Consider the following 16767-nt stretch of genomic DNA (forward strand, 5'->3'; position numbering starts at 1 on the left):
TGCCACAATAGTGACTAATCTTTATTTAAAACCCAGAAAAACAGAGAGGAGGGGGGTGGGAGGTAAAGGGAGTACAGTGACTAAATGTCTACAGTTGCACAGCCAGCTTCATTAAAATGACTCTGCACCTCTCAAAGTGTATTTTGTCATGTAATGATAGTGGCCATCTTGCACGTACCAATGTGAGCAAGGCTAGCAAAAAAAAAAAAATTTTTTTTGGAATGGTCATGCGCCCCAACCACGTGTTCTCAAACAAGCCTTGATTCCACTGAGCCGAGCGCAGTGCTTTGCATCGTCTGAAAAAGACGTTGCACTTTAAGAAATGCTCCTTGGCCTACGTTGAGGAGTTGCTAGAGAAGCACACCTTCAGTACTGTACGTGAATGCCTGGCTGCAAAAAATCTCGCTGAAAATTGTCGAAGCACGGTGACCACTTCAGCCGAGACGCGACGTTGCCATTCCCCTTCTCGAGCCGAGGCGGAGCGTCGGATGGAGGAACGACATTCACTGCACTGGTCGAACATGCATGGGCATTGTGCCACTGGATGTTGGGCTGCATGTGCAAGCCGTAATATTAGCAATTTCTTTCTCGCATACCATGGCCTTCACTGTTGCTCGCAGTTGCACTTCTTTGCTGCTGTATTTCAACAGCTCTTCTTGCAGTGTATGTGAGAACTTGTTACTAAAGGTAAGCAGCCTCTGGCCATGGTCAGGAATGAATTGAGTTCCAAGTTTAAAAGATCAAATAATGTTACGAGACAAAAAAAAAAAATACAATGCTTCATAGGGTGTGCGAGATTTTAATGCACAGCTGGACAAAAGAACGCTTTGAAAGGTGCAAATTCCTTTTTTTTTTATTATTTCCGCTGAATGTGCATGCATCCAAAGGAGACATCTGTGCCAAACCATGCACACTCTTGCAGTGTTTCTTCACGCTAACACATTCACACAATGCAGATGAAATGACAGACATAATGAGAGACCCACAATGTGCGTTGTCACACGTGCAATTCTGCTTCTCGGCTCTTTAGGAAAGTGGCTCACAAAGCAGGACGACTTAAAAGAGGGCAAGAAGTAAAAGCATGCATCGAGGGTTGGGGAGTAAGCAATAAGTGTGGAGGGTTAGACACCCCACAAGGAGTTCTTGATGTACTGCAGCAGTTGGTGTGCCACGTCTGACTGGCCGCTTCGGATGGTCATGTGGATGACGATGTCGGTGTAGACGCGCCGTACCCGCACATCGGTGCTCAGGAGCAGGGGTGAACTGTCTGGTTCGGGATCAACGCCTCCAAAGCCTTCCTCAGCTGCCATGTCATCCTGTGAGTGATGGCTGTACCGTTAGATGTGAAAGCCAATGCTGGCATAATAAAAAATTTTTTTTCTTCCTAGACCACACTGACTGGCTGATTCCAAAGACACTGCAGCCAAAAACAGCAATGCTGGGATAAAAATAATGAGCAGCGTATAAAGGGTTACATTAAGAGGAGACTAAAGAGAAGCACTAAATTAACTTAGACTGATAAAGTATTCTTTTGAAATGCTCTTGTTTTCTTTCTTTTTCAATTTTGTGATAATAGGGTGACTGCTAGAAAAGAAAATGAAGGCCAAACTACCAATGTTTGAATTTCGCACCAAAACTCCAGGACTGGGCAAGTCAGTGTGATGCCATGAATTGCAAAAAAACTTTTTTTTTTTTTTCATTTAGCCCATTGTGGCCCAGCAAACGTTCTTGAAGCTTGCTAAGTTCAGTCACTGGCTTCTTTAGAATAAAGTGTAGTCCATCTTTACTGATAAACAATTGACTAGGTTTGGGAAGTTCAAGGCGGTGTTGCCACCCGCCTTGTTCTTTACTGCCACACCCCTTATCCTCTCATGGTAGAAGCAGCTTTTTCGGTATTGTAGAAGCACAATTTACTAATGTGGTTCAAATTATTTTCCTCTTTAGTGTCCCTCTAAATGCATCGTAATGCTAATTTTGTAGTGGCCATCCATCCCAAACTGCAACAAATGCCTTTTAGGTGTCGGGTGATCTTTGCAACCCCACCGCAATTCAACGTGGTCAGCTAGACTTCCTGCTGTTCTGGGACTCGTCTCTCTGCTTTAGAGGCTTCTGAGGTCCCCTCATTGGTACGTCTTTCTTTTCAAAGCTTTCCCAAAACAGAGTACTGTATTTACTCCATTCTAACGCACCCTTGATTGGAACACGCGTGCCAATTTTATACTTCAGAAAATGCAATATTTTTGTTTGTTCCCTCACTGGATTTTCATGGTAAGAGAGAGAAACATGAATTTGTTCTCGCATGGAAAAAGAAAATCTGAAGCTCTGAAGACGTAGGAGGAATGTTGACAAACTTCCAGTGCTCACAGGAGCTTCCGGAACCCCAAGTATGGCAAAGCACTACCTTCTGAGATCGTAAGGTGTTATTTGAGTTTGGGCAGTGAGATTTGGCAGACGCATAACGTGTGTACAATAATGGATACCATGGACCGTTAGAGACAGTTTTACTGAAGGATTAGCGCAGTGGATACTTCGTGTCTGCTGCTCTTAACAGGGTAAATTGGGTGTCAAGGCATGTTTCTTACGAGACCATGCAAGGTCAACAACGACTGATACGATTTGTAGCATGGCTACAACAATGATGAGTTCACAAACTAAATATGCACAGAACAGGACTACGCAGGGGCTAAGAAATCAAAATGTACAGACTCGGAAGTTGTGACTTGCGAGTTTGTGCATGCATGCTTTGAAACCTTTCTCCATGTAGGTTCTGTTTGTGTTCATAACTTTCTATGCACCATGAACCAGAACAACAGTGTGCATTGTGAAGAGCTCGTGCTTGCTTCTACCAGACAAGCAGGGATTTGAACTCCAGCTGTACCAGATACATACGAAGCCAAAAGACTTGCAAGCAGCAAAATTGCGTTCTCATTGTTGGGCTCAATTTCTTGGGTATAGGGATATTCTTGGACATGGATGGCTCTGGAGTACTGGGAGCCACCATAATATCTTAAAGCTTTAAGAAATTTCTCAAACATGGACATCATAATCTGCTCTGTTCCACCTGTGTGGCAATGTCACTCAACAAAGCAGAACTCTGACACTTATGACACAAGTGTCATTCTGCTCAGCGCTAAGTCAGAGAAATGAGCATAGATCAATGATACTTGATTATCTGTGTGCAACAGGGGATTCAACAGCGTTTTAGGTTGATCAGAGAAAGCATTAGTGATGCAAAATGTTAACAGTACAATCAATAGTTTAGTCATTATAGAACTGTCCATAGCATAAAAATATAGGTAGTACCACTGATAGTGCACTATCAATAATTTAATATCATGTGAAGTACCGCATGTAAGTACTGCACTATCAAATTTACGACCTTTCCCTGTTCCCGTTTGAGTGCTGATGGTCAGTTATCACAAAATTTTGGGTAACATCCCTAGCCAGGAATCGCAAAACCATTGATAGTACTATCGACAGTGCTGCTATCAACTTATTTCACAACATTCGTAGTTTCATAACAAAATACTGTAACCCTGTCGACAGCTTAAGAAATAACTATCAATAAATTTACCGCTAATTTTGCACCACTACTGGTAACAATGTACAGCATTCACGGAAGAAGGAAAGAGACTATGAAGGAGCATCATGTGACAGTTCTGAAGCCTAGTCATTAAAAAATATATATAGAGAGAAAAGGCTGATGAAAAATAGGCTCTCACCATGTGATAGTCAAGCGGTAATTTCTAGCCGCCGAATGCACGGATAGCACAGGGAAGAGCAGAGTGGGTGGTGAGAACAAACTGTGACGAAGGCATCATTAAAGGCTACCACAAACCAAACAAGGCCTCAAAAGGCCTGCCAACCATGTAGAGCATATTTCCCACGAGTCAATGCGTACGTAGGCCCCGGAAGTGGAGTGTCGCAGGAGGCTGCTAGCCGCCAGATGCCCCATGGTCCCTCTCAGTCTATTTTCTTCCTTTATGACAGCATTTCTAAGAATTCATTATCATCATCAGCTAATCATAAGTCCGTTCCAAGATGAAGATCGGAGGCCTCCAATTAGCCCTTGTCTTGCGTATGGTAACTCGATCCCATGTTCGCAAATCTCATGGTCTCACCACACCCCCTAGTTCCCTGCAGTCTGACTGCAGATCCATTCCCTTGGCAGCCTGTTCTGTTGCTCTAATAGGCCACTGGTTATCTGTTCTACGCACTGCATGACCTGCCCAACCCTGGTTCTCTCTCTTAACCCTTTTAAGTACTGTGAACGAGTTTTACTCGGCTATATATATATTTTTTGTGATTGGTGCCAAGGGCAAGTCTGTCTATTCCTCGTGTTCGGGCACTCTTTCCGAGTGCCAGTAAAGGGCCGGTCTAGTTCTCTTTTAGGTCGATAGGGGGCCTACACACTTAGTCTGGTAGAGATGAAAAAAATGGTGGCTGCCAGTCATGTGTTGCTGTACCCGTTGCAAAAGCGTGGTTTTCATTTGGTCGAGTCATCACGCTATGAAGATTATTTGCTTATGCATGAAAGCATTGACACTGTTGGCAGTGTGTTTTTGTGCTACAGACAAATTTAGTGACTCTGACGTCGCCGACTATGATGATAGTTTTGATATGGTGCGGCAGTGAACAAAGTTAGATGGATGGAACGCTTTGCAATGTGCCTCCTTGTTCAAAATGTTTGTATTTTAAGACACAAGTTGTGAATTTACTGTTTTCCTGTCAAATATATCTGGAATTTTCAAAAAAATTTGCTGCCCAGATATGCATTAAAAAAACCATTCTGAACACACTTTTTGATTTCTTTTTTGCTGACACTTTTGATTGCACTTATCTCAAGAAGAATATCATCCGACTGTATTTTATTTCTTAATCCAAGCTCATCATGCCTAATATTTTTCTATTCATCGATCTTCACATGATACCTAGCTTCCTTTTAAATTTCTTTGTTGCCATATTCTAGAAGGTTTAAGTACATGGTTTAGTGGCGGTCTAAAACACAGTAATTGGAGCATATAGTTCCTTTTATTCAGGCATACAAGTGAGTTTCTGCTTGCTAGGAGTGCTTGGAAAATGCATTTACAGTTCCATTTTTACTTCTCTAATATCCTTCTTGTGATTAGTCCACCCGACTACATGGACTAGATAAACACACTCCAGCATCACTGCAAGAAAAGCTGACTACCAATCAAAATTCTCAATTACACGACATGCTATTGAATACTGATTTAGCTTTATGCATAGTAACTTTCGGACCTATCCTTAAAATTCACATGTAAGTAGATTACATTAACGGATATAAGTTTATAATGAATATTGGACATATCGAAGGTAATTTCTGCGTGGAATTTGGCTTCGTTATAACGAGGTTTGAATGTACCATGTGTATTGTAAGTTAACTACAGGAGAACGAGGTGTCTGTTGTTGCTGTAGGCAGAAATAAGCTGGAACTGCGGGCAACCGCTCTGTCCCAATGCCGCAATTGTGCAAAATATAAGAAACATAAAATCTATAGGTACTAAAACACTCACTGCATTTTCCTCAAAAGGCTTGTCACTGTCATCCTGGCGTGAAACCTTGCTCGGCGGCTCGTCCACGGCACTCTCGTCCGCCTGCTTCCTCTTCACACCCTGTTCGTGGCCGTCGCTGTCGGCGCCACTGTCAGCGCCACTGTCAGCTTCCACGGCCTCATCTACAGTCGATTGACTGGCTGACTGCTCAGACGACTGCGTGGGGTCTACGTCTGGCTGTGGTGGCACATGGTTTGAGGACGTGACAGCTGATGAAGGGTTCTCAACTTCCGATGAAACGGCGGACGACTCCTCCCGAGACGGCTCTGGTGCTGCCTCCTGCTCCTCAGCCGGGCTGCTGAAGCACTCGGCTGACTCGGCTTGTGAAGGCCCATTTGAGGAGACCTCGTGGGACGGGGCAGCCAGTTCAGCCTGCTGTTGATCTGCCTGTGCAGCCGGCTCTGCTGCCGACTTCTCTTTCTCGGCCGGTTCACTGGAAGGTTCAGCTGGCTCCTGTTCTGAGACCTCCATTTCAGAGGGGTCATCTGAAGAGCCAACAGGCTGAGCAGTGGTCTCGTCCACCGCTGACCCCTCCTCCACGGAATCGGAAGTTCCTGCACTTGTTTTGGCTTCTGATGTGTCATTTTTTGCAGCTGCCTCTGAAGATTGCTCTAAAATGAAAGAAAGTAAAAGAAAGAAAGATGTACACAGAGGAGAACTAGAAGATAAGAAAGGGGTGCAAGCACAAGCCCCATTTATATGGCACATGTAGGTAACGTACTTGCCATTGTCGAATATCTTGCTGTGTAACACCCTGCTAAAGTAACCGTTGGTGATCGCGGTATCAACAAACAAATAAATAAATGAACAAAATGCTTCAATCTCTGATATGCTGATTAGCCTTGCATGAGGTTGTACTTTAGCATGATTATATTTTAGCATTAGCAAAACAATAAGAAAGAAATTAACTCCACAAGAAGGCTACATGCAAAGCGCTGTCTCCACTACAAACATGCACTCATCAGTGTCACGTGGATGACTGCCAACAGAACTAATGAACTAAACGCAGTAATGATAAGCCATACTGAGTATCTGTGAGCAAACAAACAAATAAAGAAAATAAATAAGCAGAAGAAAACAATAAGTGCACTTTCTGGCATAATTTAGAAGCACACAGCCAGTGACACACAAAAGTGAGGGTTTAACTTTGATTGCTCGGTAAAAAACACATCTGTTTACACCTTTTGAATTAACTGAGGTTGCACTCATTTTGAAATAGAGTTTTGCAACTGATCGGGTTGAGAAACTTGGAATGAAAGCCATATTTATCTGCGCCTGTTGGAAAGCAGTGGCTAAGCCAGCTGTTCAGACCATTTCCGGTGAGCTTCCTCCAGAGTTGCAATTGGCTGAGACAAGTCCATAGTGAGACGTTTCTGTACACACTCTAGCACATACATGTGTGGCTTTGCTCATGCATCTCGTGTAGTACACTGAAATTCCAGGATTGGGCACACATTTAACATGTACAGGGTGTCTGAGTTTGGTTGGTGCTTCTCTGAAATCTTGCTGCGAAAATTCGGGGACCTGACCTATCCTTTCCTGCTGCATAGTACTTAACGTGAGTCTTGAAGGAAAAATCATTTGTAACAAGAACACCAATCTTTGAGGGTAAATTATTTGTAACAACAATGTCAAGGCAGTAATTGTGCTCATTTGCAGCAGACAGAAGTCCACTCTGCATAGAGTAATTTTAATCAAAGGCAGTTTTTTCCACATCAATCTGATTAAACAGGCACTGCTAGAGGCACGCTGTGCAGGAATACGATAAGGTCGATATGACAGCTATTCTAGACTCACACACGGTGCTGGGGGGATCCATTCCAGAGGTATTGTTTTGTCTCCAGATTGACCCCTCTTGCAGAGCAGTTTTTTCTAGAGAAACGAGATTGCGGTTTCAGCGGCACACCGCAATTCGCCCCAGCAACAACGCATGAATATGAAACCATTACTGCTTCCACCTTGCTTCAGTGTGATCAGCTGTCGGAAATGCAACTGACTTTTTGTTAACACACTGGGCTCCAATCATGCCGGATCGAATCGTGGATTGAAGACGTGTGCAGTAGTTGGCTGCAAAAATAGTGAGTGGCATATTAAAGAAAGCAATGAACCTGTGTAGCCATGTTCACAGACCGTTGCTGCAACTGTCCGTACGTGTTACTGGCACTTCAAGATGTACGGCTTTCCTCGAGGATGCAGATATTTGCTCATCCACCAGCATTGTATTGCTAACCTTCAAAGAAAGTGCTTCGGCTCCGGAATGTTGGCAAAAGTGAGTTGCACATTAAACAATTGCAAAGGGAGTAGCGCCGCTTCCTGTCGTAGTACGTTTCACCCACGGTATCTACACACATCTAACCCAACTGGCCTGGAATCATTAGTCCACTCTACCGCCAACATGTCGGTAAGTGAATGGGTGCCTTGAATATATGCGCACCATATATGCACAATAAAAGACGGTCTACACCGAGAGCACACAAATCGTCGAAGCCGAATGTTTCGTGACAGTCCACAAGATTAAGCGAGTTACTAGCGATAATACATCTTTGCTACAAGGCATTACAATGTACAAAACGGCTACGTTTCAAGCCTTACGTGCAGCAAGAACAAATATATCGGAACTGAGCACACCGCCAAGTGATTAGGCAGGAATAATTAAATAGCGACTGCACCAAGGAAATACAGTAATACCTCCGTAATTTGGCCTCTCGTATCTCGAAAAATCGGCCAAGTCGAAATTTTCAGTGGCACCGAGCCATTTCCTATACATCCGATGTATTTTTTTCCTTTTATCTCGAAGTATTTTTTGGCCAAACTGAGGATATCTCGAAATCTTGACTGAGAGTTGAATGAAAATTCCGCCGCCAGACCGTTTCACAAGATTCGTGTGATGCTGCCGCGCCTACCACAAAGCCGATGCTTTCCCTGAACATGAAGTCGGAGCCTAGCGGCATATCAACATTGTCAAGCAAGTCCGTGGCATGTCATGTGACATGCACGTGATTTTCTCTCAGAGGTGTGATTTCTGTTTAATCTGCGCAACGCACGCGGCACGGATTTTTCATTGGCTATGAGAAGCGGCAACTAAGCGTGAGTGTGGCACGCATGGCACGACTAAGCAGTGCAAGTCAGTAACGCTAGAAAGGAAGGAAGCCCTAATTAAGGAAGTGGACAAAGGAGGCTGAACAAAATCGAGCATCGCTAGGAATTCGCTAGGACGGTGCTCAAAAACAAGCAGAAGGTGCTCGATGGATACCAACAGAGCTCCTCTAGCCAACGGAAGCGTCAAGCAGCTAGAGGGCGCCCTGGCAGGCCTGTAGGCCTGAGTGCGACCGCAAAGCAGATCAGCATTACGAAGTTTTTTTCTGCTAAATAAAATGGCAGTGCCGCAAAACCCGGCCAGTTAATGTCTCCTGTATGTTATCTTTTTTCTCTTTTGAACTTTTATGAAAAGCAAGATTGGAAGCTGCTGTTGATTTTTCACGGCAATTTGTGCAATTCTGCTTATCTCGAAAATTTTCCTGGTTTTTACTACTTCGAATTAACAACATGTTATTGTATACCAAGTCAGAAATGTGACAGGCCGCTGCTTCAAAATATTCGCCAAATGACGAAAGAAGAGCAAAACACTAGTCCTGATTCAATTCATGAGCGGAAAGTTTGGATAGCTTGGAATCCATATTTAGCCTCGCTTTTAAAACAAGCACCATATGTGTTGCTCGCGTTGTTTGGACACAGCTTAATCAGCCTTCAAAGTGCTTTTGCATGTTCTCTGAAGCTGTGGCCAAAGCCTCATGTCGTCCACAAAGTCACCGTCTACGGTATCCCACAAAACCGAGCATTGCTAAGCCGCACTGGTGTCATATACATCTATTGTCAACGCAGAGGCAACGGAGGCATCTGAGGCAAGCAATGGATGTGTCACCACGTGATCAAACAAGGCAGCGCCCACGGGATCACCGCGAGAAGGGTCAATATGCAACAATGTCACATAGTGCAGCTGCGCGCAGCGTATGCAATGCATTTGAAGCAGCAAGCAAGCAGTTTGGGTCTGGTCGCGCCTGGGTTCTGCATCACTTCTGGAAAGCAGTAATGATGTCACTTTTTTTTATTACGGAAAGCACAAATTTTTGCAAGTTGTTTCTGAGGCATCCATTTGCATTTCGTGCACAAAATTTAGCACTCAGTCTTCTCTGTAGCTGCACTAGAGCTACATACTAATATATTTTTGTGCAATGCGAAATTTCACTGCTGCTGGCATTAAACGTTGATATTCCACTTGTTGCATCACGATAACATAGCACTGAAGTCTCTGCAGACAGCCGTGCTTATGTTAGTTTGCTAATGTACAGTTAGTTTGCTAACATACGCAACAGTCACCCTTTATTTATCTGCTGGCCAGTGCGATACTGTCCCCACATCCACTGCAGATACAGTTGTCGAAATGAGAATTTGCTTGTGACATTCTGACCCATAAAAGAAAACTGCTAACTGATTTATGGGTTTGTGGCAGTATGCAGTCATTCAGTCACTTGAAAAAACGTGAACGGTGATAGTGTCATGAAAACTGCCCGTGGCAACGAAAGTCTTCAAGCGACGATGACGACGCGCAGAATAGCGGTGCCTTGTCTGTGTGTGGGCCAGGCACCCAATGGGGATGCATGAAGTAAATCATCAAGCGGCAGCTTGCAAGGTGCGAGAATTACATCATGCAAATATTGAAAAAAAAAGAAGAAAAAAGAAGACAGAGGAAAGGAACAGCCCGCATGAATACCTAAAAAAAAATGCAGCTCCTATGCCTGTGTTCACAGTCTGCTATCATTCCGATCCTCTCTTCATTCAAGTAAATTTTTTTTTGTGTGTCCGCAACCCCTTCCTTCACACTTCTATCAAAGTTTTGGAACAATGTGTTGTCTTATGACTTTCGTAGTATGAACCTACATTTAAGAAAACCGGTTTTAACAATATATTGGATATAATAATGAGCAGCCGCAGCACTGTGAGCTTTTGTGTGTTGTACAGTAAAATAAATTGCGTACTACAGTGTTCCCGTACTGTGTTATTGGTTATATAATACGTAAATCTTGTTACTGGGTGTCTGTGTTGAAAGGGAAATGAATGCCAAAACCTGTAAAAGAAAGTTTTAAAAAATGCAAGCCACCACCTTTGCAGCATCAGCAGCCTCGTGCGCATCTCCCTTCCAAACCTTCGAAACACGAGACGGAAAGGTGGAAGGGAGAGAAGCACACAGGTGGGTGCAGTGACTAGCATTTTTTTTACCAACATTTTGAATTTTTAGTTTTTTTTTCAGTGCAGGCACCCAGTAGCCAGATTTATGGGAACATTGTAGTAAGTGATTATCATAGAACAAACACAAACGTTCACATTGCTGCTGCATTTATCAGTGGGTCAGACTCCGTTAAAATTGGTCCGACATTAAAATATTTGACGTTAATCCCCTCTGCTTTGTGTTTATTTTCAACCCGGTTATAACAATTATCGTTTATGGCAATAGAATTTTCTTGGCACTTGAATACTGTTTTAAGTGGGTCTGACTGTAATTGGATCTCGCTCTACTTAACTTCACAAACCCAAACACCATTCCACATGAAGGAAAATCAAAACAACTTGGTCTCTTCTATTTCTGGCCATGGACAGTACTTTGCACAAAAAAATATGTTACCTGAGTAAAGAATTAATCACTATAATAATAGTAATTGGTTTGCTCTGCTATTGACAATTGAAAGTTCACTGTAGCGTGTAAAAAATGCTATTAGGGGTTTGTACTGCAGTCTTCTGCGCTTCAATTGGCATTCTGAGGTGTAAAACTCAGCGGGTCACAAAATGACACATTGGGCTAGGTGAGGTCACTGAAGTGCTGGGAAACTGGCTGGGCTTAAGAGAAAACAGCTACAGCATTTTTGGTGACACGTAAATATTTTTTTCTATGCAGGACACTCCTTTGAATGTTACACAGATGAAGTGGTAGAACTTCGTTTATTCAGACTCCAAGGGGACCAGCAAGTTATGTAAACAGAATCAAGTTCGAACTGGACAGCCGCTTTGTATATTGTGCTAAATAAGATGCGTAGTGTGCAGCATAATCCAGTCATCATCATCATCAGCCTGGTTACGCCCCGAAGGCCTCGCCCATACTTCTCCAACTACCCCGGTCATGTTCTAATTGTGGCCATGTTGACCCTGCAAACTTCTTAATCTCATCCGCCCACCTAACTTTCTGCCGCCCCCTGCTACGCTTCCCTTCCCTTGGAATCCAGTCCGTAACCCTTAATGACCATCGGCTATCTTCCCTCCTCATTACATGTCCTGCCCATGCCCCCATTTCTTTTTATTGATTTCAACTAAGGTGTCATTAACTTGAGTTTGTTCCCTCACCCAATCTGCTCTTTTCTCATCCCTTAGCGTTACACCCATCATTCTTCTTTCCATAGGTCGTTGCGTCGTCCTCAATTTAAGTAGAACCCTTTTTGTAAGCCTCCAGGTTTCTGCCCCGTACGTGAGTACTGGTAAGACACAGCTGTTATACACTTTTCTCTTGAGGGATAATGGCAACCTGCTCTTCATGATTTGAGAATGCCTGCCAAATGCACCCCAGCCCATTCTTATTCTTCTGATTATTTCCGTCTCATGATCCGGATCCGCCGTCACTACCTGTGCTAAGTAGATGTATTCCCTTACCACTTCCAGTGCCTCGCTACGTATCGTAAACTGCTGTTCTCTTCCGAGACTGTTAAACATTACTTTAGTTTTCTGCAGATTAATTTTTAGGCCCACCCTTCGCCTTTGCCTCTCCAGGTCAGTGAGCATGCATTGCAGTTAGTCCCCTGAATTACTAAGCAAGGCAATATCATCAGCGAGTCGCAAGTTACTAAGGCATTCTCCATTAACTGTTATCCCCAATTCTTCCCAATCCAGGTCTCTGAATACCTCCTGTAAACACGCTGTGAATAGCATTGGAGAGATCGTATCTCCCTGCCTGACGCCTTTCTTTATTGGGATTTTGTTGCTTTCTTTATGGAGGACTACGGTGGCTGTGGAGCCGCTATAGATATCCTTCAGTATTTTTACATACGGCTCGTCTACATCCTGATTCCGCAATGCCTCCATGACTGCTGAGGTTTCGACTGAATCAAACGCTTTCTCGTAATCAATGAAAGCTATATATAAAGGTTGGTTATATTCCGCACATTTTTCTATCACCTGAGTGATAGTGTGAATATGGTCTATTGTTGAGTAGCCTTTACGGAATCCTGCCTGGTCCTTTGGTTGACAGAAGTCTAAGGTGTTCCTGATTCTATTTGCAATTATCTTAGTAAATACTTTGTAGGCAACGGACAGTAAGCTGATCGGTCTTTAATTTTTCAAGTCTTTGGCGTCCCCTTTCTTATGGATTAGGATTATGTTAGCGTTCTTCCAAGATTCCGGTACGCTCGAAGTCATGAGGCATTGCGTATGGAGGGTGGCCAGTTTTTCTTGAACAATCCGCCCACCATCCTTCAAGAAATCTGCTGTTACCTGATCCTCCCCAGCTGCCTTCCCACTTTGCGTAGCTCCCAAGGCTTTCTTTACTTCTTCCGGCGTTAGTTGTGGGATTTCAAATTCCTCTAGACTATTCTCTCTTCCATTATCGTCGTGGGTGCCACTGGAACTGTATAAATCTCTATAGAACTCCTCAGCCACTTGAACTATCTCATCCATATTAGCAGGGACAACCTAGACAAAGCAGCAGGGACAACCTAGAAGCAGGGACAACCTAAATACAAATAAGTGGAAGTCCGAAATATCAAACTTTCCAGGAAATAAGTGTAATCGTCAAGTAGCCAGAAAAGCTGGTCAAAGCATTGCTGCACACACATATGCTTGCACGCAAACTAGTCAGTCCATATTTCGGGTACCATTGTCACGGTGTCGCTACACATAGACAGAAGTACGGTCAATGCATACGCCAAACCTCCGTCGCCTGCAACTTGAACAGAGGTCGACCGCACTGTGATAGCCGTATGACCGTGTGTTTCATTGCGATAGTCACTGTCCAGCACTCCCCTCACTTAATCACCGCCCCCTTCAATCGAGAGCGGAGTTGGCACCCTTCGAAGTTGCTTGATGAGGGACTGACAAAAATTTGTAATAGTATAACCTTGTTAATCTGGAAAATTGGATTTTTCTTTCGGTCCGACAGGCTTATGCATTATTTAATGGAATCGAACTCTCCTAAATTCTAATTGGCTTCGCACCGGTTAATTCAGACGACTCTCGGAGCTTTAGTTTCTTTTTGACTCGGCGGAATGGCTGCGAACGTAATGTCACTAATGTGGCGGAAGCTGTTGAGGATGAAAAGCACCGGCTACATTGCGATAGACGATCTGTTAGCTCACCAGCTCACTGGTGAAAAATAATTGGAACGTGTGCGTGATAGCAAAGAGCGTGTCTCAAATGAAAACATGCACTGTGGTCACGTTGCAAAGGAGATTGAAAGTCGCGAGGCCTTCGTCGCTGCGAGAATTGCAGCTTTCACAATGCTTCTGCGCAAAATAGAAACAGCACTTGGCAATTCATTCAGTATATAAAGGCATGTTGATCTAGCAAGCCCGCATTTATTGTTCTCTTGATGCTCTCGATAATTCAACATTCAGTTAATTCAGACGTTATTTTTTTCGTCCCCTGAAATCTGAATTAACGACGTTTTACTGTAGCTGTCAAATCAGTCATACGAGGAAAGCTCTGCAATGCGACTTGTATAAAGGAACAAATATAGACGTGCCGAACTCGCGCAACAAATCATGCTGAGCAGCTTAACTTGACTTGTGTGGTGGCATGGTTGGAGTTTGCTACGACTGGATCCACTAGGTGACTATGCTTCCCTACTTTCGGCTGCGGGGAGGCACTGGTGATGCATAACATTTACATAACTTTTTCTGCTTGACTCGACCAGCTGTGTGGCCACTGGGCTACCCTTGGTTCCACGAAAAGGCGGCGCACGCAGTGTGAGCCTAACTTACTGCAAATCAGCCAATTATAAATACTCAATTTCTGCTGTACGTGTCGTTCTGGTGGCTAGCAGCGTATCGGAATTTGGCCTTTGGCATGGTTTTGTCTGAAAGGCAGTCCATGGGAGTGAGAAATGATGTTTGAAATAAACATTGTGCAGTTCCTGGAGTGTGAATTCGCACGAGTTTTTCTCTGTAAAACTACTACACGCGACTCTGCCGGGACCAGCACAGCAGTTCGGGCGACCCGTCAATCTGAATGAACAGATTTCGAATTACCCAGATTTCACTGCACGTTCGTGGAGCAGAGATTTGTTTTTATCTTAGCGACACACAAATGACGAAGTTGACAGCGCACTGCCTCGACTATCAGTGGATGCTCGCACCCCGCAGCTCCATTCTCTCAAGAACCCTCGGCTAACTGGAAAGCGTTCTGACGTCGTCACAACCGACCTTGCTGCTGTGTGTCCCGTGTCTGCTCGTCACCCGAAGGCTCCTCTTCTTTTGGATTTTTGGCTTCTTCAGCTTTCTTGGCCTCCTCCTCCCGCAAGCGACGTTTGCGCTCGATCTCCCGGCGCCTGCGTCGCAGGTGTGTCCACGTGTTCTCCTTGGCCTTGACCCAAAGGTGGCACATGTTCTGACCCTCGTTGATGATCTCGTAGGGAACCTGCGAGGATGCACATCTATCACAAATCGCCCCCGAACACAAACTGCCTGGTCTCGTGTACTTCGTGTCCAAGTCTTTCATTTGGAGAGATGTGACACGAAAACATTTGGAAAGGCATGATATTTGGAGAGGCCACCCTAAACATTAACACCAAGGATTTCTAATTGGATTGGTAGTTTTTTGCACGATCGCTATCGGTCTGTCCTTGTGAATAATACTTTATCCGCATTATTAAAGGTGAAATCAGGCATTCTGCGAGGCACTGTGTTGGGGCCAATCTTATTTATAATTTATGTTAACAATATCACTAACCACTTGTCATCACCAATCAAACTATTCGCAGACGACTGCATTGTACACTAGCAGATTACCAAAAATGAGGATGTGAGTATGCTGCAATCTGATGTCAATCAAATAGTCCGCTGGTACCAACAACTGGAGATGGAAATAAATGCCTTAAAAAAGAAGTATATAAAGTTTACAAGCACTGCTAACCCCAAGTAGCATTCTCACATAATTAACAATATGGCAGTCTATAATAGATCTACACTAAAGACTTAGGTGTCCATCTCTCTTCTAACCTCTCATGAAATGTGCATGTTGATGCAATAACCAGTAATACCAGTAAGAAAAAACACTAGGATTTATTAAGTGCAACTTGCACTTTGCTAACCAGTCTACCAAACGTCTTGCACACATAACCTTAATTAGCTCGAAAATAGGATATGCCACGCTTATGTGGAATCCCACCCACCTATACCTAATTAACAAACTTTAGGCCATCCAAAATAAACCAGCCCACTTCATCATGGGAAAGTATTCATGCTTCCATATGTGCTTCAACATGATTAAACATTTTTACATTCGCAATTCAAACCAGCCCATCTCATTTTTCCATGCTTGCATCACACACATAAAATACAGCCCATGTTTGCGCGTACTAACTTGCTTCATAACTCATCACTGTTTCTTGCAATTTATCATTTGAACAAGCTATCAAGTGATGTAACTGCGCGTGATCAAGACTCATTTATTGATAGATTGCAGTACAGTCAAACCCACTTATAACAATATTCAAGTGCCACGAAAATTCCACTGTTATAACAGATAATTTTTATGACTGGGTTGCATGAAAACATCAAAATAGGGGGATGGCAAAGCTGATGTGAGAAAACTATAATGGTGGGGAGGCCAGTGCCCCTCCCCACCACCTTCCTCCATCCGGCTGCTGATTGTGTTCACTCTTCTGATTGTGTTTAACTACTTCTTGAGCACTCCAGTCGCGTGTAACAAGCTACGGCTGTTGGCGTTAAATGGGACTGCTATAACAATTGCAAAGAGGGGTCACGGGTGGCAAACGGTATGCGAGCACCGCCGAGGCATCGCCTTGGTGGCCTCAAAAGGGGCCTTTTAAAAAATGCGAGAAGGTTGCCGCAGCAGCCTGTCAGCTCGAGAAATCCAGAAGAAATGCTGAGGCAAGATTGTCCCAAGCATCTCGCCACGTACTTCTCACTGGCTT

The 16767-nt window shown here is 43.9% G+C and overlaps 1 protein-coding gene across 1 annotated transcript in view; it reads right to left on the minus strand.

The window, feature by feature from the left end:
- The window catches only part of LOC142576468 (RNA N(6)-adenosine-methyltransferase mettl16-like), a 44502-nt gene continuing 27735 nt past the window's right edge, over positions 1–16767 (minus strand). Inside the window, exons 8-10 of the mRNA XM_075686610.1 lie at positions 15035–15248; positions 5538–6187; positions 1–1316 (exon numbers count right to left, since the gene is read on the minus strand). Of these exons, the coding sequence (XP_075542725.1) occupies positions 1122–1316; positions 5538–6187; positions 15035–15248 (1059 nt within the window). The 3' untranslated portion in view covers positions 1–1121. The remainder of the gene's footprint in view (positions 1317–5537; positions 6188–15034; positions 15249–16767) is intronic.

This window comes from Dermacentor variabilis, chromosome 3, assembly GCF_050947875.1.
Source record: "Dermacentor variabilis isolate Ectoservices chromosome 3, ASM5094787v1, whole genome shotgun sequence".
In the NCBI taxonomy this organism is placed as follows: Eukaryota; Metazoa; Arthropoda; class Arachnida; order Ixodida; family Ixodidae; genus Dermacentor; species Dermacentor variabilis.